We start from the raw sequence: 24,247 nt of genomic DNA, 5'->3' as shown, positions 1-24,247 counted from the left end.
ATTAGTTACTTTTTAAGGGAGTACCACAATATTGTAATGCATTACTGTTCAAAGTAGCTTTCCCCGACACTGAAGACATGTTTGATTTTTTCATTTCACTGATTTGAAACGCTCACACATTGGGCACGATGTTGAGACGGCCCGCGTCAGCAGGGTTATTCTCTCTGTACGAGGACGAGGTCAGCTGACCATAATGGACACGCCCATCCTCCAATCCCAGAGCAGAAGAGCAGTCACCTGATGGGTGATGATGTCATCACATTTTGATCACAGAAAATCAAACCAATTTTAGGACCATTAACATGTTTTTGCATTCATGACTCTTCTGAGTTCCTACCTCTCGGCCCAGGTCCTGCTTCCTTGGAGACAGAAACAATTAAACACTTTAACAAACACACACACACAATGCAGTAATAGAGAACGACTTCTTTAGAGAGATCACAGTTACTGTACGTCTGTAGTGCCGGTTAAACTCTATCACTGCTATTTCTACTACAGTAAATATACAAAAATTATTACTAAATTATTCATGAAAATGGGGCACATTTAAGGACTGAAGATATTCTGTATTGTGGCATTCTTGAATATAAAATATTTAAATAATAATTAATTTTGAATAATTCAGGTAAGAATATAATATAAAGCTTAAAAATATATAAAAATATAATATATTAGGTACATATATATATATAGCTTTATAGCTTCAGGTGTGATTGTAGTTGCTGAAGTCTCACAGTGGTGGTCGTCACTCTGGCGGTGGGCGTCCTGAGCGGGGGGGCCGTGGGGTGTGTGTGTGTGGTGTTAGTGTGTGTACAGTCTCTCTCATCCGCCCCGTCAGGACAGTGAGGGACTCCATCACAGCGGCGCTCCGCCTCCACACACCCCCCTGGAGGAGGACAGGAGAACTGACCCGACACGCAGCCCGCTCCTGCACACACACACACACACACACACACACACAAGTCCAAGTGTAAGGCAAGAAAAAAATGCACAGAGAAAATAAAGTATTTTTTTAGGATTTTAAGAGTTTTAGATTCTGATATTATTTACATTTTCTCTTCAAATTCCATTTAAATAATAATAATGCATCTTAATCTTTTAGTTTTCAGTTGTTTGCGATTCTCATTATCCTTTATGGTGATTTTCATTAAAATATCATTCCTGTCGTGCAGTCACTTTTTAATTATTTAAATTAGAACTAGAAAAAAAAGTTTGATGACAAACTTTAAGTTGGCTTGAGAAAGCCGGACCAGAGCGTTTGAAGTTTTGAATGAAGTTTTAAAGATAGATTAGAAAGAAAGAAAGAAAGAAAGAAAGAAAGAAAGAAAGATGGATAGATTAGTTAGAAAGAAAGATAGATAGATAGATAGATAGATGTTTTTGGCAAGAAGCTAACATGATTAGCATGTAGCTAGCTTGATGCTAATTTGATTAGCATGTAGTTAAGATGATTAGCATGTTGTTAACATGATTAGCATGTAGCTAGCATCATAATAGCATGATTAGCATGTTGCTAGCATCAAGCTAACGTGTTTTTATCAAGAAGCTAGCATGACTAGCATGTAGCTAGCATCATGCTTACATGATTAGCATGTTGCTAGCATCATGCTAGCATGTTTTAGCAAGAAGCTAGAATGATTAGCATGTAGCTAGCATCATGCTAGCATGATTAGCATTTTGCTAGCATCATGTTAGCATGTTTTTAGCAAGAAGCTAGCATGATTAGCATGTAGCTAGCATCATGCTACCATGATTAGCATGTAGCTAGCATCATAATAACATTATTAGCATGTTGTTAGCATCATGCTAACATGTTTTAGCAAGAAGCTAACATCATTAGCATGTAGCTAGCATCAAGCTAGCGTGATTAGCATGTTTTTAGCAAGAAGCTAGCATGACTAGCATGTAGCTAACATCATAATAGCATGATTAGCATGTTGCTAGCATCATGCTAGCATGTTTTTAGCAAGAAGCTAGCATGATTAGCATGTAGCTAACATCATAATAGCATGATTAGCATGTTGCTAGCATTATGCTAGCATGTTTTTAGCAAGAAGCTAACATGATTAGCATGTAGCTAGCATCAAGCTAGCATGATTAGCATGTTTTTAGCAAGAAGCTAACATGACTAGCATGTAGCTAACATCATAATAGCATGATTAGCATGTTGCTAACATCATGCTAACATGTTTTTAGGAAGAAGCTAGCATGATTAGCATGTAGCTAGCATCATGCTAGCATGATTAGCATGTTGCTAGCAAGAAGCTAGCATGATTAACATGTAGCTAGCATCATGCTAGCATGATTAGCATGTAGCTAGCATCATAATAACATGATTAGCATGTTGCTACCATCATGCTAGCATGTTTTTAGCAAGAAGCTAGCAGGATTAGCATGTAGCTAGCATCATGCTAGCATGATTAGCATGTAGCTAACATCATAATAACATGATTAGCATGTTGCTAGCATCATGCTAGCATGTTTTTAGCAAGAAGCTAGCATGATTAGCATGTAGCTAGCATCATGCTAGCATGATTAGCATGTAGCTAGCATCATGCTAGCATGTTTTTAGCAAGAAGCTAGCATGATTAACATGTAGCTAGCATCATGCTAGCATGATTAGCATGTAGCTAGCATCATGCTAGCATGATTAGCATGTAGCTAGCATCATGCTAGCATGTTTTTAACAAGAAGCTAACATAATTAGCAGAAAGCTAGCAAGATTAGCATGTTATTAGCATCAAGAAAGAAAGAAAGAACGAAAGAGAAAGAAAGAATTTTTAGAAAGAAAGATGGATAGATTAGTTAGAAAGAAAGATGGATAGATTAGTTAGGTAGAAAGAAAGATGGATAGATTAGGTAGAAAGAAAGATGGATAGATTAGGTAGAAAGAAAGATGGATAGATTTGTTAGAAAGAAAGATGGATAGATTAGTTAGAAAGAAAAATGGATAGGTTAGTTAGGTAGAAAGAAAGATGGATAGATTTGTTAGAAAGAAAGATGGATAGATTAGGTAGAAGGAAAGATGGATAGATTTGTTAGAAAGAAAGATGGATAGATTAGTTAGAAAGAAAGATGGATAGAATTGTTAGAAAGAAAGATGGATAGATTAGGTAGAAAGAAAGATGGATAGATTAGGTAGAAAGAAAGATGGATAGATTTGTTAGAAAGAAAGATGGATAGATTAGTTAGAAAGAAAGATGGATAGATTTGTTAGAAAGAAAGATGGATAGATTAGTTGGTTAGAAAGAAAGATGGATAGATTAGTTAGGTAGAAAGAAAGATGGATAGATTAGGTAGAAAGAAAGATGGATAGATTTGTTAGAAAGAAAGATGGATAGATTAGTTAGGTAGAAAGAAAGATGGATAGATTAGGTAGAAAGAAAGATGGATAGATTTGTTAGAAAGAAAGATGGATAGATTAGGTAGAAAGAAAGATGGATAGATTTGTTAGAAAGAAAGATGGATAGATTAGGTAGAAAGAAAGATGGATAGATTTGTTAGAAAGAAAGATGGATAGATTTGTTAGAAAGAAAGATGGATAGATTAGGTAGAAAGAAAGATGGATAGATTTGTTAGAAAGAAAGATGGATAGATTAGGTAGAAAGAAAGATGGATAGATTTGTTAGAAAGAAAGATGGATAGATTAGGTAGAAAGAAAGATGGATAGATTTGTTAGAAAGAAAGATGGATAGATTTGTTAGAAAGAAAGATGGATAGATTTGTTAGAAAGAAAGATGGATAGATTTGTTAGAAAGAAAGATGGATAGATTAGGTAGAAAGAAAGATGGATAGATTTGTTAGAAAGAAAGATGGATAGATTAGGTAGAAAGAAAGATGGATAGATTTGTTAGAAAGAAAGATGGATAGATTTGTTAGAAAGAAAGATGGATAGATTTGTTAGAAAGAAAGATGGATAGATTAGTTAGAAAGAAAGATGGATAGATTTGTTAGAAAGAAAGATGGATAGATTAGTTAAGTAGAAAGAAAGATGGATAGATTAGTTAGAAAGAAAGAAAGAAAGAAAGAAAGATAGATAGATAGATAGATAGATAGATAGATAGATAGATAGATAGATAGATAGATAGATAGATAGATAGATAGATAGATAGTTCATTAGTTCATATAGAATGGTAGTTTAATTGAGTCTAGGGCTTCAGGGAATTTAGATTTGAGTTTTTGTTGTACGCTATTGGGCCACCGTAGTCTTGGCTCAATTTGAGCATGCTGCAATGAAAGTCAATGGGATTTTTATGATTTTTAATATTAAATTTTAAGAAATCTGAAAGTCGAATCAGTCTAAAAAGATATAGCAACTCGAGTCAGAACAGTCTGAAGGTCTGACCCGAGTTTGGAGTTTGTAGAGTTAAAGCTCTAGGAGGAGTAGCAGTCAGAAAATTTTGAGTAAGAAGAATAATAATAACTAGAATGTACATTTCCAGAGGAAAATGTGAAGTGGTGCTTGCAGTGGCAAAACTCACCACCCGGTTGCTAGGGTGTTCTGGGTGGTTAATACGGTGTTCTGGGTGGTTGCTAGGGTTTTCTTGGTGGTTTCTAGAGTGTTGCTAGGTGTTGCTAGGTGGTTGCTATGGTGTTCTGGGTGGTTGCTAGGGTGTTGATAGGTGGTTGCTAGGGTGTTCTGGATGGTTGCTAGGCGGTTGCTAGGGTGTTGCTAGGTGGTTGCTAGGGTGTTCTGGGTGGTTGCTATGGTGTTTCTAGGTGGTTGCTAGGGTGTTTTAGGTGGTTGCTATGGTATTTTGGGAGGTTGCTATGGTGTTCCTAGGTGGTTGGTAGTGTTCATATATGGTTACTATGGAGTTTTTATAATGTTCATGGCATGATTTAGCACTTAGCTAATCAATATTAGCATGTAGCTATTCACTGCTAGCATGTGTAGCATGTAGCAAGTCCTGTTTGCTAGCACGAGTAAAAAGAGCCAACCCCCATCTCTATACGATGTTTTGATGCAGAGATGTAGGTCTTACAAAATGGTTGCTAGGGTACTCTGTTTGGTTGCTAGGGAGTGGCTTGGCAGCTGGCAATCATGAAGCTCCAAAGTCAATGTGAATGTATAAACCAACCCCCATCTCTATACAATGTTTTGAAGCAGAGATATAGGTCTTTCAAAATGGTTGCTAGGGTACTCTGTTTGGTTGTTAGGGAGTGGCTTGGCAGCTGCCAATCATGAAGCTCCAAAGTCAATGTGAATGTTTAAACCAACCCCCATCTCTATACGATGTTTTGATGCAGAGATATAGGTCTTGCAAAATGGTTGCTAGGGTACTCTGTTTGGTTGCTAGGGAGTGGCTTGGCAGCTGCCAGTCATGAATCGCCAAAGGCTGCTTGTCAGTATGAATGATATAATACAACTCCCATGCCTCTATGACATTCAGAATGGAAGATATCCCTCTTTGGATTTTGGTTGCTAAGGTGCTCTACAATGGTTGCTAGGGCGTTGCCAGTAAGTGTTGAGGTGATTCAGGATTGGCTGTTTGCTGGCCCAAGTCAAACGAGCCCACCCTCATGTTTCTATGACACTTCTATCCGGAGATATCCCTTTGATCTCTTTCAATGGAAGTCTATGGTACTTGTTGCTAAGGTGCTCTATATGGTTGCTAGGGCGTGGCTTAATAGCTTCACAATGATCCTGAGAGACTGATTGGTCATCTGAGTAAAATGAGCCCGCCCCCTTGTCTCTATGACACTGTGATCCAGAGCTATGTTCAATACAAAATCCCTATGCAATTTACCATAGTAGGAAAAACATGCATTTGATGGGACGTCCTTCACCATAGTAAGTCAATGGGGAAAACTTTGGGCAGCTCCTGCCCCCCAGGGGTGCAACTTTTACCCCATTGTGTGGTATGTTCTTAAAGAGCCTGCCAGCCTCTTTAAATGTGGCAAATCTCACATTTGTCCGAAATCCTTGTTTGGAGCTACGAGTCGTCAAAGTTTGTCTCAATGTTAAGTCTATGGGATTTTTTGGAAATTTGTTCGCCCCTGGGTCGAACACCGTACCCCCGATCTCTGATAAAAGTGATAGGACACTTCTCTTCAATAGGCCGCACGATTTGATGCCTCATTCATGGGTCTGTGACAAAAACTGTGGACGTAGGAGTGCTCCAAACTTTTTCCTGGAATAGTAAAATGCTATACTAGAAAATTTTCAATGGGAAAAATTTGGGGAGCTCCTGCCTCCAAGGGGTGCAACTTTTACCCCATTGTGAGGTATTTTCTTACAGAGCCTGTCACCCTCTTCAAATGTGGTAAATCACAGGTTTCTGCGAAATCCGATCTCAGAGCTATGACTCGTCAAAATTTTTCGCAATGTTAAGTCTATGGGATTTTTTTCGGCCGTTTTTCGCCCCTGGGGCGACCATCGTACCCCCGATCTCTTAGAAAAGTCATAGCACACCTCTCCTAAATAAGCCGGTCGATTTGACGCCTCACCCATGGGTCTGTGACAAAAGCTGCGGGAGGAGTAGCGTGCCAAAAAACGCACGGAAGTTGAAAAAAAAAAAAATAATAATAAATAACATTGGGGTCAATGGGGGAAAGTTTGGGCAGCTCCTGCCCCCCAGGGGTGCAACTTTTACCCCATTGTGAGGTATGTTCTTACAGAGCCTGTCAGCCTCTTCAAATGTGGTAAATCGCAGGCTTCTGTGAAATTCTCGCTCGGAGCTATGATTCGTCAAAGTTTGTCGCAATGTTAAGTCTATGGGATTTTTGGGAAATTTGTTCGCCCTTCGGGCGAACATCGTACCCCCGATTGCTTAGAAAAGTCATAGCACACCATTCCCGAATATTCCGCACGATTTGAGACCTCATTCATGGGTGTGTGACAAAAACTGCGGGAGGAGTAGCGTGCCAAACTTTTGGGCCGACTCAAAAAACACAATAGTAATAGTGTTGCCTTGCTTTCAGCAAGCACCACTAATAATAATAAGTTTAAATAGGATTTCAGTAAGTTGGCTTTCTCAAGCCAACTTAACTAGAAAAAAAAGTTTGATGACACAAACTTTAAGTTGGCTTGAGAAAGCCGGACCAGAGCGTTTGAAGAATTTTGAAGTTTGAATTAAGTTTTAAAGATGGAATTAGAAAGAAAGAAAGAAAGAAAGAAAGAAAGAAAGAAAGAAAGAAAGAAAGAAAGAAAGAAAGAAAGAAAGAAAGAAAGAAAGAAAGAAAGAAAGAAAGAAAGAAAGAAAGATTAGTTAGAAAGATAGATTAGTTAGATAGATAGATAGATGTTATTGGCAAGAAGCTAACATGATTAGCATGTAGCTAGCTTGATGCTAATATGATTAGCATGTAGTTAAAATGATTAGCATGTTGTTAACGTGATTAGCATGTTGCTAGCATCATAATAGCATGATTAGCATGTTGCTAGCATGATGCTAGCATATTTTTAACAAGAAGCTAACATGACTAGCATGTAGCAAGCATCATGCTAGCATGATTAGCATGTTGCTAGCATCATGCTAGCATATTTTAGCAAGAAGCTAGCATGATTAGCATGTAGCTAACATCATAATAGCATGATTAGCATGTTGCTAGTATCATGCTAGCATGTTTTTAGCAAGAAGTTAGCATGACTAGCATGTAGCTAGCATCATGCTAGCATGATTAGCATGTTGCTAGCATCATGCTAGCATGTTTTAAACAAGAAGCTAGCATGATTAGCATGTAGCTAGCATCATGCTAACATGATTAGCATGTTGTTAGCAAGAAGCTAGCATGATTAGCATGTAGCTAGTATCATGATTAGCATGTTGCTAGCAAGAAGCTAGCATGATTAGCATGTAGCTAGTATCATGCTAGCATGTTTTTAGCAAGAAGCTAGCATGATTAGCATGTAGCTAGCATCATGTTAGCATGATTAGCATGTAGCTAGCATCATGCTAGCATGATAAGCATGTAGCTTGCATCATAATAACATGATTAGCATGTTGCTAGCATCATGCTAGCATGTTTTAGCAAGAAGCTAGCATGATTAGCATGTAGCTAGCATCATGCTAGCATGATTAGCATGTTGCTAGCATCATAATAACATGATTAGCATGTTGCTAGCATCATGCTAGCATGTTTTTAGCAAGAAGCTAGCAGGATTAGCATGTAGCTAGCATCATGCTAGCATGATTAGCATGTAGCTAGCATCATAATAACATGATTATCATGTTGCTAGCATCATGCTAGCATGTTTTTAGCAAGAAGCTAGCATGATTAGCATGTAGCTAGCATCATGCTAGCATGATTAGCATGTAGCTAGCATCATGCTAGCATGTTTTTAGCAAGAAGCTAGCATGATTAGCATGTAGCTAGCATCATGCTAGCATGATTAGCAAGTAGCTAGCATCATGCTAGCATGATTAGCATGTAGCTAGCATCATGCTAGCATGTTTTTAGCAAGAAGCTAGCATGATTAGCATGTAGCTAGCATCATGCTAGCATGATTAGCATGTAGCTAGCATCATGCTAGCATGTTTTTAACAAGAAGCTAACATGATTAGCAGAAAGCTAGCATGATTAGCATGTTATTAGCATCAAGAAAGAAAGAAAGAACGAAAGAGAAAGAAAGAATTTTTAGAAAGATGCATAGATTAGTTAGAAAGAAAGATGGATAGATTAGTTAGAAAGAAAGAAAGAAAGAAAGAAAGAGAAAGAAAGTATTGTTAGAAAGAAAGATGGATAGATTACTTGGGTAGAAAGAAAGAACGATAGATTTGTTAGAAAGAAAGATGGATAGATTAGTTAGAAAGAAAGATGGATAGATTTGTTAGAAAGAAAGATGGATAGAATTGTTAGAAAGAAAGATGGATAGATTAGTTAGGTAGAAAGAAAGAACGATAGATTTGTTAGAAAGAAAGAACGATAGATTATTTAGAAAGAAAGATGGATAGATTAGTTAGAAAGAAAGATGGATAGATTAGTAAGAAAGAAAGATGGATAGATTAGTTAGAAAGAAAGATGGATAGATTTGTTAGAAAGAAAGATGGATAGATTTGTTAGAAAGAAAGATGGATAGATTAGTTGGAAAGAAAGATGGATAGATTAGTTGGAAAGAAAGATGGATAGATTTGTTAGAAAGAAAGATGGATAGATTAGTTAGAAAGAAAGATGGATAGATTAGTAAGAAAGAAAGATGGATAGATTAGTTAGAAAGAAAGATGGATAGATTTGTTAGAAAGAAAGATGGATAGATTAGTTAGAAAGAAAGATGGATAGATTTGTTAGAAAGAAAGATGGATAGATTAGTTAGAAAAAAAGATGGATAGATTTGCTAGAAAGAAAGATGGATAGATTTGTTAGAAAGAAAGATGGATAGATTAGTTAGAAAGAAAGATGGATAGATTAGTTAGGTAGAAAGAAAGATGGATAGATTAGGTAGAAAGAAAGATGGATAGATTAGGTAGAAAGAAAGATGGATAGATTTGTTAGAAAGAAAGATGGATAGATTAGTTAGGTAGAAAGAAAGATGGATAGATTAGGTAGAAAGAAAGATGGATAGATTTGTTAGAAAGAAAGATAGATAGATTAGTTAGGTAGAAAGAAAGATGGATAGATTAGTTAGGTAGAAAGAAAGATGGATAGATTAGGTAGAAAGAAAGATGGATAGATTTGTTAGAAAGAAAGATGGATAGATTAGTTAGAAAGAAAGATGGATAGATTTGTTAGAAAGAAAGATGGATAGATTTGTTAGAAAGAAAGATGGATAGATTAGTTAGGTAGAAAGAAAGATGGATAGATTAGGTAGAAAGAAAGATTGATAGATTTGTTAGAAAGAAAGATAGATAGATTAGTTAGGTAGAAAGAAAGATTAGGTAGAAAGAAAGATAGATAGATAGATAGATAGATAGATAGATAGATAGATAGATAGATAGATAGATAGATAGATAGATAGATAGATAGATAGAAAGAAAGATGGATAGATTAGTTAGAAAGAAAGATGGATAGATTTGTTAGAAAGAAAGATGGATAGATTTGTTAGAAAGAAAGATGGATAGATTAGTTAGGTAGAAAGAAAGATGGATAGATTAGGTAGAAAGAAAGATTGATAGATTTGTTAGAAAGAAAGATAGATAGATTAGTTAGGTAGAAAGAAAGATTAGGTAGAAAGAAAGATAGATAGATAGATAGATAGATAGATAGATAGATAGATAGATAGATAGATAGATAGATAGATAGATAGATAGATAGATAGATAGATAGTTCATTAGCTCATATAGAATGGTAGTTTAATTGAGTCTAGGGCTTCAGGGAATTTAGATTTGAGTTTTTGTTGTACGCTATTGGGCCACCGTAGTCTTGGCTCAATTTGACCATGCTGCAATGAAAGTCAATGGGATTTTTATGGTTTTTAATATTAATTTTTAAGAAATCTGAAAGTCGAATCAGTCTAAAAAGATATAGCAACTCGAGTCAGAACAGTCTGAAGGTCTGACCCGAGTTTGGAGTTTGTAGAGTTAAAGCTCTAGGAGGAGTAGCAGTCAGAAAATTTTGAGTAAGAAGAATAATAATAATAAGTTTAAATAGGATTTCAGTAAGTTGGCTTTCCCAAGCCAACTTAATAATAATAAGTTTAAATAGGATTTCAGTAAGTTGGCTTTCTCAAGCCAACTTAATAATTGAATGCCTGTGCAACTAATGATATGATGATATACAGATATTATACAATTAAAATACATCAATGGTTTTTCACATAATAATTATGTTTAAATCTTTTCATATTTCACTTACAGTAATAAAGAATTATATATATATATATATATATATATATATTGCAATATGCTAGTAACAACTGACACAAAATATTTTTAGTTTCTCTCTTTTGGTTTTATATCATAACATTAAATGCAAGATCCAAACACTAAATAAAGGAAAAAAGTGTTTGTTCTGAATATATTCTCACCTTGGTAATTATCATATTATAGTATTTATTCATATTTTGAATTCATTTTCATTTTAGTTAAAGTCTTGGTCATTTTGTTTCAATTTTATATTTTATTTCATTTCAGTTTATTAGAAAAACTAAGATGTGGCAACCAAAACACTTTTATTAAACATTTAAAAAAAAAAAATAAAGACATGAATTATTAGCCATATTGACTATTTTATTTTTTATTTACACATTTTGCTTTTAAATGTATAATTAGATATTTCTTTTCAGAGTTTGACACTTTTTGTACTGAAGTATGAAACAGGAAAAGTCAAGAAGTCTCATTTAAACTGTGACTGAATGACACAGAACGCAAGTAAAGATCGATCGTTTTATAATCACTGAAGCCGACGGTCAGCTCAGAATGAAGAACAATGGAACAATTAATATCCTTAAAATATTAAAAATTTGTCCCTATGAAAATGACGTTGTTAAAAGTTAATTTTATCTGCGTCTCAAATTCAGTGATTTACAGTCAAATGTGCATTCCCAAGAAATAATGAAGTAATATTATTAGTGCCTGCTCTTATTAATGCAAAACAATAGTAATTTTATGATTAAATGGAAATCAAGGATACCGTCATCGCATCCCATGAGCTCGACTCGCAGATAGATCCCGTTCTGAAAGTCATGAGGAAGAATCCTCACGAACCGAGCCGACACCATCCGGTCCAGACGGGCCAGGGCTACGCCGCGGTCATCGCTGTTGCCCTGAAACACCTGGAACAAACTAAACATTATCATCTTAACTCATCCAATATTACACAAATGTCCAACCTTAAAGTGGATGTCTGGTGCAGTTTCATTATTTACACTGCTAAAGAGTTGGATTCTCATGCTAAACATGGCAAAATGCACTCCTGTTCACCTTTGCTTTGGGTCTGGCGTCCGAGATCATCTCTTTATACGTGAACCACTGCCGGCCGTCGCTGCTGAACTGCAGATAAAAGCTGGACACAAACGTGCCGAACACGCCGCCGCCCTGAGTCTGCAAGCCTACACAAACACACAATCAAGAGTCACGTCTCAACTTTACTCTACTTTACTTCTTCCTCCATATCAGTACCAGCCATATTTCATTATAGCATCTACAGCATCTCCCTCCAGGACGAGTACTGAACTGCATTTATTTACAAATATGACCGGTGTTGGGGAAAGCTACTTTGAAAAGTAATGCATTATAATATTGCCTTACTCCTTTTAAAAGTAACTAATTGCCTTACTTAGTTACTTTTTCAGAAAAGTATTGAGTTACGTTACTTTTTTTCCCATCTGGGCCAGTAGCACCTCATTGCAGTACACAAGATCCAGGGGGCGGAGTCAGATCCAGATCTGAGGGGTGGAGTTGGGTAGGTTTAGGTGTATGTAAGGTGGGAGGAGTTGGATCTGGATCCGACTCCTCCCCGTGGATTTCATGTTCTGCAGTGAGGACCATCTCATCTGGGCCGGGCTTGTTTTTTTATACTAAAAATGTTATATTTTTGTGCAAATGTAAAGAGACTTTCACACCAAAAGTGAAATAATAATCCTCAGAATGAAGGAATTGCAGATTCGAGACTCAAGCAAACCTTCACCTGCTGCTCTTCTGGATTAGTTTAACAGTTTAATTTACCAGTAAAACACAAAAAATCTGTAGTACCAGCCATATTTCATTATAGTGTCAAAGCAACCGCTGCCTACAGCATCTCCCTCAGGACGAGTACTGAACTGTATTTATTTACAAATATGACCTGTTTTGGGGAAAGCTACTTTGAAAAGTAATGCATTACAATATTGCGTTACTCCTTTTACCAGCTGCTCTTCTGGATTAGTTTAACACTTAATTTACCAGTAAAAACACAAAAAATCTGTAGTAATTTCTGCTTATGCTTTAACTGAATCATCGAATGTCAGGATCAAGTACATTAGTCAATAATGTGAGATTAAATGCATAAAAAATGTTTTATTTACTGCAGTTTTGCATAGTATTCTGATTTTATTCATTTTGAGAAATATTGAATCTTTTTTGTGCAAGTGAGATGAGTAAATGCTCACATTTAGTCCAGAACTACAATAACCATCATGTTCACACACACACACGCCTCTGCACTTCGATGCGTCTCAACATGAGGACAGGAGAGCAGATATTTTGTTGTAAGTTTTAAAAGTAATGCATTACTTTACTAGTTACTTGAAAAAGTAATCTGATTACATAACTCAAGTTACTTGTAATGAATTACCCACTTTTATGCTTCTAAGGGAGGGAAAGATAGGACGATTCTAAGGGCCACGCACCCCCAGAAATCGATTTTTATTAATGGAAAGTGTGCGGTACGGGGGCCCAATGTTGAGGGTCACCTGTGATGTTGTGGCGCCGGAGCAGGTCGATCTGGAGGAACGGGCCGGTGGAGGGTCCGGTCTCCTCAGGGGTCCCGGTCGACAGCTCTCGGTACTCCTTCGGCTCCGGGCTCCAGCCCTGCAGGTCCCCGCGCGGGTCTCGGGCGTGCAAACGTCCCGCGGACGGAGGGTGGTCGGGCTGATGGGACGAGGCGCTGAAGCTGGAGCCGGGGAGCGAGGGGACGCCCAGAGAGGACCAGCACTCGTCTAAATTCAAATTCAAATTAGCTTCATTGGCATTAATGTGTAAAATATTGCCAAAGCGGTCTATCAAACAACAGACGGAAAAGATACAAATGATCCTGATGCGTTGAAGTCTCGATTAATAAACACTGAAAAAACGGAGGAATGTTTAGGCACTGTCTCAAACGCCACACTTCACCTGTAGGGTGTCCCATTTATCATTTTAGGGTGTTTGTGGCCATTATACACACATAATGCATTATGTCTCAAAAGTGTGGACTGGAAACTGGGCTGAAACTGACCTCCAGGGGGCAGGGGGTAAGTTGGGACAGTCGAAGGGCCCTCTGGTGGTGTGGAGGGTCCCACCGTTATGGGCAGGACCATCGGTGTCGGCGTCACGACGGTGGTGATATCACCTGAAACACACGTTTTCCTGCATAAACAAATGCACATTCTGACTGCATCAATTACCTGGCGTTATAACGAGCATAAAATAACGTAAAACCTTTCTCTTCACAATAGCAACACTTGTCTTCTTCCCCTGGGATCAGAGTTTGACCCTAAAATGGAGAACAAATGTTACACAGTTAACCCAGAGAAAGCAAACAGTAAATTACTGTAAAATTGAAGCGGTAAATATACACAAATATGCTGTGCTCTGGCGTTTTACCGTTAAAGGTGCTGTGTGTAACTCTTTCACTAAACTAAAGCATAAAAATACCAAAACACGTTTGCATATATTGAGGAAACATGCTACGTTTATACACTGGTTTCTCTGAAAAACACTTCTGCAGCTGGTTATTTTACTCTAAAATGTGTTTCTAGGCTGGAATGATTGTTTTTGTTTTGCTCTGTGCAGTATATTGTTGCCAATTTGCCAATTTTGATTGTCCATTGCACTCGTTCTTGTTGGCGACCCGTGTGAGCGTCGAGTCTGAGGAGAAACGACAGTCTCCGATATTCTGAATTTGGACTGCAGTACCTATGTCCACCACTAGATGTCATTCTTAAGAGAGAGCATTCACACATCAGCCGCACAATACCAATCCAGTGATGTAGTTTATCAGAAACGCTGCTGTTGTCTTCATTCGCCCACATAAGGAGAACACACACACACACACACACACCTGTGGGCATCCAGTGGCAGCATAAGGACAGTATGGGCCGCACTGCACGGTGAAGTTGGGCAAACACTGACACAGCTGGCACTGCCCACCTTTCCAGCGCTCGCCAACCGTGTGTGTGTGTCCACCATATTCACACTCGCTGCACGGCTCTGTCTGACAGCTGAGGACACACACACACACACACACGATGAAAAACAGTTATGATCTGTGTTTCTTATATTGTACACTCTAAAAAATGCAGGGTTGTTTTAACCCAAATATGGGTCAATTATGTATGAACCCAACCGTTGGGTTAAACATTTTTTAAAACAACCCTGCACAACGTTTGCAACGGCAGGGTCATGGGTTCCATTCCCAGGAAATGCATTTTTAATCATATAAATGCAGTCTTGTATTTCTTTCAAAATCATCAAAAATCTTAACAATCCAAAACTTTTGACTGGTTTTGCTGCCCTGAATGAACGCAATCCAACGCAAGTCGCTTTATCTTCTAAATGCATAAATATAACAGATCAAATGTGTGTTTAATGTGTCAGATCTCCAGGCTGCTCTGAGACTGACCGTCGGGCCTTGCGGTAGATCCCTCGGCACTGCCGGCCGCTGCCGTGTTGTGACGGGTTATTGGGGCTCCGGAAGGACCACTGCACACTCTGAACTCCACACGGACCCAAACACTCGCCCCACGGGGACCAGGACGACCAGCCGCAGTGAACTGAACACACACACACACCGGGTCATTACCAGCAACACAACACATCTTTGAGTATGTTAATAGGTTATATATAGAAAGAAAAACATAAATAGTGATGAAAGACAAAAATATTAAATGTCACAGATGTGTATTTACTTGCGCTGGGCAACGATTAATCGCATCCAAGAGAAAATCATAAATGTGTGTGTACTGTGTATAATTACTTTGTATATATAAATACACACATATGCATGTATATATTTAAAAAACATTTGTTATTTATATATAAAATATTTATATATATATATATGAAGAGTTCAGATGCAAAAGCCTCTAAATGCCATTTGAAATTTTCTTCTTTAATGATGATTTTCATCAAACTTGTATATTTAAGTTCAGTAATTTCACTTAAATAACAATTAATAGGTGATTATCATTGCCATTTAAGTGAAATCACTGAACTTAAATATACAAGCTTGATAAAAATGATCATTAAAGAAGAAAATTTCAAACGGCACTTAGAGGCTTTTGCATCTGAACTCTTCATATATAGTATATACATGCAAATATTTCTTTAATATATACAGATGAAACTGGAAAAATGTGAATATCCTGCAAAAGTTTGTTTATTTCAGTATTTCCACTTAACATGTGAAACTAATATATTATATAGACTCATTACATGCAAAGTGAGATATTTCAAGCCTTTATTTGTTATAATTTTGATGATTACGGCTTACAGATATGAAAACTTTTTTTGACTTTGGGGTTTTCATAAGCTGAGTGTGTGTGTGTGTTTGAGTGTGTGTGTTCACCTGAGCACTCTAGGTTGGGCTGACAGCGCTGCGCTCGACCTCTCTCACACACACACATCTCACAGCCCACTTTGACCTGCTGACCCGGCCAGTACCGAACCCCAGACACCTCACACACACACTCCTCCGGCAGAACACACTGATGCCCGTGGTTCATGACCTTCCCATCAGGACACCAGCAGCCTGACAGCATAAAACACTGTTTCATTACAATAACATCAACAACAAAACAAAGCGTTTTATTATAATTATTAATTATTTATGATGGTTCTTGTATGGTTCGTAGATCTTATTATCATATAGACTCTCAGTGACATGAAGCTGGGAAGTATTGAGAGAAAAGAAACCTGTGAAACAGTCTGCGTTGGGGTCACATGTCGTTGCCCCGGATACGTGAGCGCAGGTCAGAGGGCACGGCGCACATGTGTGTGTGACGAGACCCGCGGGACACGAGGCGTTAGCGCAACCGTCTTGAGGACAGGGTTCTGGAAAACACATCTGCGTTCAGTCGTGGAACACTGACCTGAGATTACACACACACACACACCGCTGGGATAGAAACCAGTTCAGGTCCGCTCCATCCCTCCCTCAAAATGACCCGAAGCCCGAAAATTATACTTACATTTTTTTTTTTTTCCAGAAAGCTTATTTAGTTTCATTTCGATAATATTTAATGCAATTTTTGGGAGATTTTTTGTTATTTTTAATTTGATTTACCTTTTTTTATCAACTTCTTAAAATTTCAACCACAAAACTTTGAAACAAATTTCAAACAAAATTTCCAGGTCAAAATGACCCAAGGGAAGGATGATGGTTAAGATGGGCAAAACTGCTGGGCTAAGATGGTTATAACTGGATGGTTATAACCAGTTTTCCCAGTGAAACCAAAAGACATGTTACACTGGTAACCAGTGAAGGTTTCAGCAATTTCTGAGAAACACTGTTGAAGTGGATCAGACCGAACACCAAAACACATTTTTAGCCAATCAGCAGCTAGGGGTGTGTCCACTCATGATGGGGAGTGTTTGTGAATTTGGGGGCGGAGCTATCAAGATTTACGGGTAGGACTTTCGGGTGTTCGTTTTGGTGATTTTAAAAATCAACAGTGTTTCACAGAAACTGCTTACTGCACCTTTAAAATCTGGTGGATTCTGATTGGCTGTTAAGGTTTATTTGGTTTAAGCAGTGTATCCGCTGTCGGGTGTTCGGCTCTTACTGATGTCGACGGTGAGGGCAGTTTCTCCAGGTAGTTCAGTGCAGGTTCGGCCTCCGTTCTGTGGCGGGAAACACTCTCTCTGGCGGACCTCAACACCACCACAACCTTGACTGCAGTTCGACCATGTGACCCACGGCAGCCAGTAGCCATCCACTGTTGGACAGAACCAAGAACTCAATATCTTACAATTATTATTACAACTGTAAGAAGGAGCTGTCAATCAACTTCTAGTTTGTGAGTATCTGATGTGAACGTCACCACTGGAGTTTATGAACAACAGCAGAGCTTTTATCTGGAAGAAATGTTTCTGATTAATCAAATCAAGCTAATGTACCCTATATGTCCCAAAGGTTATGTGATGAGCAGAGTGTGTTTTACCCGGGCAGGCGGTGGAGTAACACTGCTGTCGTTGTGTTTGCTCTCCTCTGCAGTGTCCGTCTGGATCCTCTGGGTGGCAGCGTCTCTGCCGGCTCACGGTCCCGGATCCACAGCTGCGGCTGCACGGGCTCCAGGGGCTCCAGGGGCCCCAAACACCACAGCCCGTCTCATCGGACCCGTCCGACACACAGTCTGCTGCACCGTTACACAACTACAGACGGAAACACAACATTCAGAACTCTCCATCGAATAGACACTTAAAGGATTATTCTTAAATGTATTTATTTATACACGACCAGACCAAAGTTTTGGATCGGTAAGATGTTTAATGTTTTTAAAAGAAGTCTCTTCTGCTCACCAAGGCTGCATTTTTAACTGTTTTCTATTTTAATATATAGTAAAGTGTAATGTATTCCTGTGATGTTCAGCATCATTACTCCAGTCTTCAGAAATCACTCTAATATGAGGATCTGATGATCAAGAAACAGTTATGATTATTATTATCAGTGTTGAAAACAGTCAAAAAACAGCATTTATTTAAAATAGAATCTTTTGTAACATTATAAATATCTTTACTGTCACTTTTGATCAATTTTATTCATCCTTGAAGAATAAAAGTATTGATTTTTTTTTCTTTCCCCCCAAAAAATGTAATAAAAATTCTTACTGACCCTAAACTTTTGAACGGTTTAATGTTATAAAAGCTTTGTATTTCAGATAATGCTGATGCTTTTTTATTTCTATTCATCAAATAATCCTGAAATAAAAATCATCAGATCCTCATATTAGAGTGATTTCTGGAGGATCATGTGACACTGAAGACTGGAGTAATGATGCTGAAAATCACAGGAATAAATTACACTTTACTGTATATTCACATTGAGAACAGATGATTCACATCGCAAAAATATTTAACAATATTACTGTTGTTGTTTTTTTCATTGTTATATTTTTAATCAAATAAAAACAGCCTTGGTGAGCAGAAGGGACTTCTTTTAAAACATTAAAAATCTTACCGATCAAAAACATTTTACTGGTAGTGTAGTGTATTTGCATTAAAAAAGTTGATAAAACAATAAAACATTGATTCCACCCAGATTAGAATCGGTACCGTGTTGAAGGGAACGCAGGACCCATCAGCACAGGTGAACTCGGGACAGACGCGACTGGTGTTTCGCTCACTAGGGGGCGCTGTGGAGGGCCTGACTTTATCTGGAGGGAGAGAATAAAACACAGTTTAAATATAAAGATAACCATAACTATATTACGGTCCACACCTACGGACAATATCCTTCTCTTCTATTGTTGTTATTATTATAAGCTCTGCAGGTTTGCCGTCTGCTATTAACCCTCTGGGGTTGTTTGGCCCAAATGGACCCGAAGAATTTAAATACAATTTTTTAAAAAAAATCACAGCTTCCTCGGAATGGTCCGAAATTTGGTGACTTTGTTGGTATTTGGTATTTGAACACCCAAAAAAATTGGGGAGTAGTCTAAGTGGTTGTAAAAAAGATGGGGTGTTCGGGTCTAAATGGACCCGCATGGAAAATGAATAGGAAATTGGCAAAAATGTGAAAATAGTGAGTTTTTTTTGATCTACAAATCAGCCACGATCATGAAAAAAAGCACACAACAGTGAAGGGGTGAATCTATAAAACATCAAGAGTGCAAAACAGACACACACACACACACACACACAAAAACACACTTTCATACACAAACACTAAAAAAATTCAGATTATACATGCGTTTTGCGTTTTTAAAATGCTCAGTTTGTCCACCAGATGGCATCCATCTCATTTCAAAAATTGCTTTTATGAGGCCTAGGCTTGACTCTAAAATGAAATACAGCTTTAAAAAAATTTAAAAAAAATATTTTTTTTAAAATATTTTTCTATAATGTTCAATGGGGGGAAATTTTGTCATAATTATTGCATTAATACTAATTATAATTTTTTTGTATTTTTGAAATGTTCTCAAAACACCAAAAAAGAAAAGAAAAAATATTATAAAAAACGAGTAAAAAAAAAGATTTTTAAAAAAAAATATGAATCCCACCCTTTGGGTCCATTTGGACCCGAACACCCCGAGTGTGACTCTGAAACGAACAACCCCAGAGGGTTAAAGGTGCAGTGAGCGATGTCTGAGAAACACTGTTGAAAGTGGATCAGGCCGAGCCTCGTTCATCTGGGTTTTGTTGTGCTATCGTTCATACAGCATAAATACTTCTATGAATTCAGTGTGAAGGGCAGATATTATGAGAAACGAACCGCAGAGTATCTCGTCCTCTCCTTTAGGGCAGTCGGGAATCCCGTTACACACACGTGAAATGTTCACACATGTGCGATTATCACACGAGAAACTGTCCAGACAGGGAGGAATCCGTGAGGAACCTGGTGAGAACGAGGAACACAGATGAACACAACACTAGAACAAACAAACCTGACTTGTGCATGTCAGTCTGGTGTACACATGCTCTCTGTAATTATACGGTAAGAAATGAGGCGTCGAACCCATTCGAACCCGAACCCGTCACTCGTAGCGTTTTTGAAGAGCGTATTTGAAGCCCAAAGTGGGCGGAGCCGGCCGTCGCCATCTTGGCTGCGTCACTCCCGGATAATTAGCTGAGGTGACGTGACGCTAACACACATCAGCGGAAATCCACCTGTCACTCAAGTGGCCACGCCCTTAATAATGCAGAACTTTAATGCTTAATATAATTTAAACGGATGAGTTATAAAAAAAATGCCCCCCCCACACTCGTCATGAAGGGCAACATTAGCGATATAGACCAAAACCACTTTTAACTCCAGACTGTAAACATGTTTAATTCTGCTGTAAAGTTGGGCATTTTAACATGCGGGTCTATGGGAGTGAGTCTCTCTAGTGGCCAGTGGAGGAACTGCAGGTGAACTCACTCCACACGTGTGCTCTTACCGCAGTTGTCCAGGCTCTCGTCTGAGGCGTCCCTGCAGTGGGGCGTCCCGTCACACAGATGCTGGTGTTGGACACACTGGTCTCCGCTCTGGCAGAGGAACTGGTCCGGTTGACAGGTACGGGAACACGGTTTCTCATCGCTCCCGTCCAGGCAGTCGGTCTCTCCGTCACAGCGCCACGCGATCGGCACACACTGGCCACTCGTACACCCGAACTCAAACTGACTGCAACCTGGAACCACACATCATCATTCAGTGCGTATTACACGTATACCCTGAACTGCTTCGGATGAAATAAACATCCTGTTTTATAACCTTTCAATGTTATCGGTATCGGCCCGATAAGAAAATCTGCCTGATATATTTAAGCCGATAAATAATGGACCTCGGATGGTTTTGAACTGCTTGAAATTTGAATGCAAATGATGCCTTTATAATTGTGAGACTTTAGTTATTTTAATCAGGCTCTCAAAAATTATATAAAAATGTTAGATTTATCGGCCGATATATCGGTTATCGGCTGTCAAATATAACCGGTTATCGGTTATCGGCCAAAATGTTCATATCAGTGCATTCATACTTTCATACCTTTGACTGGACAGATGAGCTCGTCGACGCCGGACGGACAGTCTCTGTGACCGTCACACACTCTCTCTGCGGACACACACTGATCTCCGGGACACTGGAGCTCTCCGAGCGCACACACACACTCTCTCTCGTCGCTGTAGTCTCCGCAGTCGTCGTGACCGTCGCAGCGGTGCAGATACAGAACACATCGGCCCGAGGAACAGAGGAACTCGTCCGGCCGGCACACGGCCCCACAGTCTGAACACACACACACACACACAGCATCAGTCCACAACGTTTACCATGCTGAATTGACATGCAAACGATGACATAATTATCTTAAAGCCAGACATCTGAAACAATAATCCGATTTTTTTAAATGTATCAGTTTATTGAATTCCCCCGAAACATTTTCACAAGTTTGCATATCCCAAATGTTGTTTTTAGGTTTGCAAAAATGTTTAAGTTTTTTGCATATTTTTGTTTTATATCATATGCGATGCACTGTGGCATCAGTTTTGATCATGTTGATCATTTAACCACGTCAGTATCAAACATGATACAGAATGTTTAATAGGAATTAAAGGGATTTTTTCTTACACACACGCATGGCTTCGCTGAAGCAGAAGCTCTTTATTAACCCACCAGAGCGCACTTGTGATGGAGCACTTGTGCATCTAATGATGGATAGATGCACTTTTATGATGGACAGATGCACTTTTATGATGGACAGATGCACTTTTATGATGGACAGATGCACTTTTATGATGGATAGATGCACTTTTATGATGGACAGATGCACTTTTATGATGGACGGATGCACTTTTACGATGGATAGATGCACTTTTATGATGGACAGATGCACTTTTACGATGGACAGATGCACTTTTATGATGGAAAGATGCACTTTTACGATGGACGGATGCACTTTTACGATGGACAGATGCACTTTTATGATGGATAGATGCACTTTTATGATGGACAGATGCACTTTTACGATGGACAGATGCACTTTTATGATGGATAGATGCACTTTTATGATGGACAGATGCACTTTTATGATGGATAGATGCACTTTTACGATGGACAGATGCACTTTTATGATGGACAGATGCACTTTTACGATGGACGGATGCACTTTTATGATGGATAGATGCACTTTTATGATGGACAGATGCACTTTTACGATGGACGGATGCACTTTTACGATGGACGGATGCACTTTTACGATGGACGGATGCACTTTTATGATGGACAGATGCACTTTTACGATGGACGGATGCACTTTTATGATGGATAGATGCACTTTTACGATGGACAGATGCACTTTTATGATGGATAGATGCACTTTTATGATGGACAGATGCACTTTTACGATGGACAGATGCACTTTTATGATGGAAAGATGCACTTTTACGATGGACGGATGCACTTTTATGATGGACAGACGCACTTTTATGATGGATAGATGCACTTTTATGATGATAGATGCACTTTTATGATGATAAATGCACTTTTATGATGATAGATGCACTTTTACGATGGACAGATGCACTTTTACGATGGACGGATGCACTTTTATGATGGATAGATGCGCTTTTATGATGATAGATGCACTTTTACGATGGACAGATGCACTTTTACGATGGACAGATGCACTTTTATGATGGATAGATGCACTTTTATGATGGACAGATGCACTTTTATGATGGACAGATGCACTTTTATGATGGACGGATGCACTTTTATGATGGATAGATGCACTTTTATGATGATAGATGCACTTTTATGATGATAAATGCACTTTTATGATGATAGATGCACTTTTACGATGGACAGATGCACTTTTACGATGGACAGATGCACTTTTATGATGGATAGATGCACTTTTATGATGGACAGATGCACTTTTATGATGGACAGATGCACTTTTATGATGGACGGATGCACTTTTATGATGGATAGATGCACTTTTATGATGGACAGATGCACTTTTACGATGGACGGATGCACTTTTATGATGGATAGATGCACTTTTACGATGGACAGATGCACTTTTATGATGGATAGATGCACTTTTATGATGGACAGATGCACTTTTACGATGGACAGATGCACTTTTATGATGGAAAGATGCACTTTTACGATGGACGGATGCACTTTTATGATGGACAGACGCACTTTTATGATGGATAGATGCACTTTTATGATGATAGATGCACTTTTATGATGATAAATGCACTTTTATGATGATAGATGCACTTTTACGATGGACAGATGCACTTTTACGATGGACGGATGCACTTTTATGATGGATAGATGCGCTTTTATGATGATAGATGCACTTTTACGATGGACAGATGCACTTTTACGATGGACAGATGCACTTTTATGATGGATAGATGCACTTTTATGATGGACAGATGCACTTTTATGATGGACAGATGCACTTTTATGATGGACGGATGCACTTTTATGATGGATAGATGCACTTTTATGATGATAGATGCACTTTTATGATGATAAATGCACTTTTATGATGATAGATGCACTTTTACGATGGACAGATGCACTTTTACGATGGACAGATGCACTTTTATGATGGATAGATGCACTTTTATGATGGACAGATGCACTTTTATGATGGACAGATGCACTTTTATGATGGACGGATGCACTTTTATGATGGATAGATGCACTTTTATGATGATAGATGCACTTTTATGATGATAAATGCACTTTTATGATGATAGATGCACTTTTATGATGGATAGATGCACTTTTATGATGATAGATGCACTTTTATGATGGACAGATGCACTTTTATGATGGACAGATGCACTTTTATGATGGATAGATGCACTTTTATGATGAACAGATGCACTTTTATGATGGACAGATGCACTTTTATGATGGACAGATGCACTTTTATGATGGATAGATGCACTTTTATGATGGATGGATGCACTTTTATGATGGATAGATGAACTTTTATGATGGACAGATGCACTTTTATGCAATTTTA

At 38.3% G+C, this 24,247-nt stretch overlaps 1 protein-coding gene across 2 annotated transcripts in view; it reads right to left on the bottom strand.

The window, feature by feature from the left end:
- sspo (SCO-spondin) overlaps positions 1 to 24,247 on the bottom strand; it is a 112,300-nt gene that overhangs the window by 63,095 nt on the left and 24,958 nt on the right. For both annotated transcript variants that reach the window (XM_089125501.1, XM_089125502.1), the window contains 18 exons: positions 21,244 to 21,480; positions 20,657 to 20,887; positions 19,990 to 20,112; positions 18,831 to 18,931; positions 17,720 to 17,930; positions 17,342 to 17,494; positions 16,473 to 16,610; positions 16,126 to 16,308; positions 15,181 to 15,331; positions 14,620 to 14,779; positions 13,998 to 14,052; positions 13,795 to 13,908; positions 13,271 to 13,516; positions 11,802 to 11,929; positions 11,512 to 11,653; positions 735 to 928; positions 338 to 359; positions 117 to 237 (listed from right to left, as the gene is read on the bottom strand). In XM_089125501.1, coding sequence (XP_088981627.1) covers positions 117 to 237; positions 338 to 359; positions 735 to 928; positions 11,512 to 11,653; positions 11,802 to 11,929; positions 13,271 to 13,516; positions 13,795 to 13,908; positions 13,998 to 14,052; positions 14,620 to 14,779; positions 15,181 to 15,331; positions 16,126 to 16,308; positions 16,473 to 16,610; positions 17,342 to 17,494; positions 17,720 to 17,930; positions 18,831 to 18,931; positions 19,990 to 20,112; positions 20,657 to 20,887; positions 21,244 to 21,480 — 2,710 coding nt within the window. The remainder of the gene's footprint in view (positions 1 to 116; positions 238 to 337; positions 360 to 734; positions 929 to 11,511; positions 11,654 to 11,801; positions 11,930 to 13,270; positions 13,517 to 13,794; positions 13,909 to 13,997; positions 14,053 to 14,619; positions 14,780 to 15,180; positions 15,332 to 16,125; positions 16,309 to 16,472; positions 16,611 to 17,341; positions 17,495 to 17,719; positions 17,931 to 18,830; positions 18,932 to 19,989; positions 20,113 to 20,656; positions 20,888 to 21,243; positions 21,481 to 24,247) is intronic.

Source organism: Pimephales promelas, chromosome 22 (genome assembly GCF_988280905.1).
Source record: "Pimephales promelas chromosome 22, fPimPro1.hap1.1, whole genome shotgun sequence".
Lineage (NCBI taxonomy): Eukaryota > Metazoa > Chordata > Actinopteri > Cypriniformes > Leuciscidae > Pimephales > Pimephales promelas.
The sequence above is the reverse complement of the archived record's forward strand: the minus strand, read 5'-3'. Positions and strand labels throughout refer to the sequence as shown.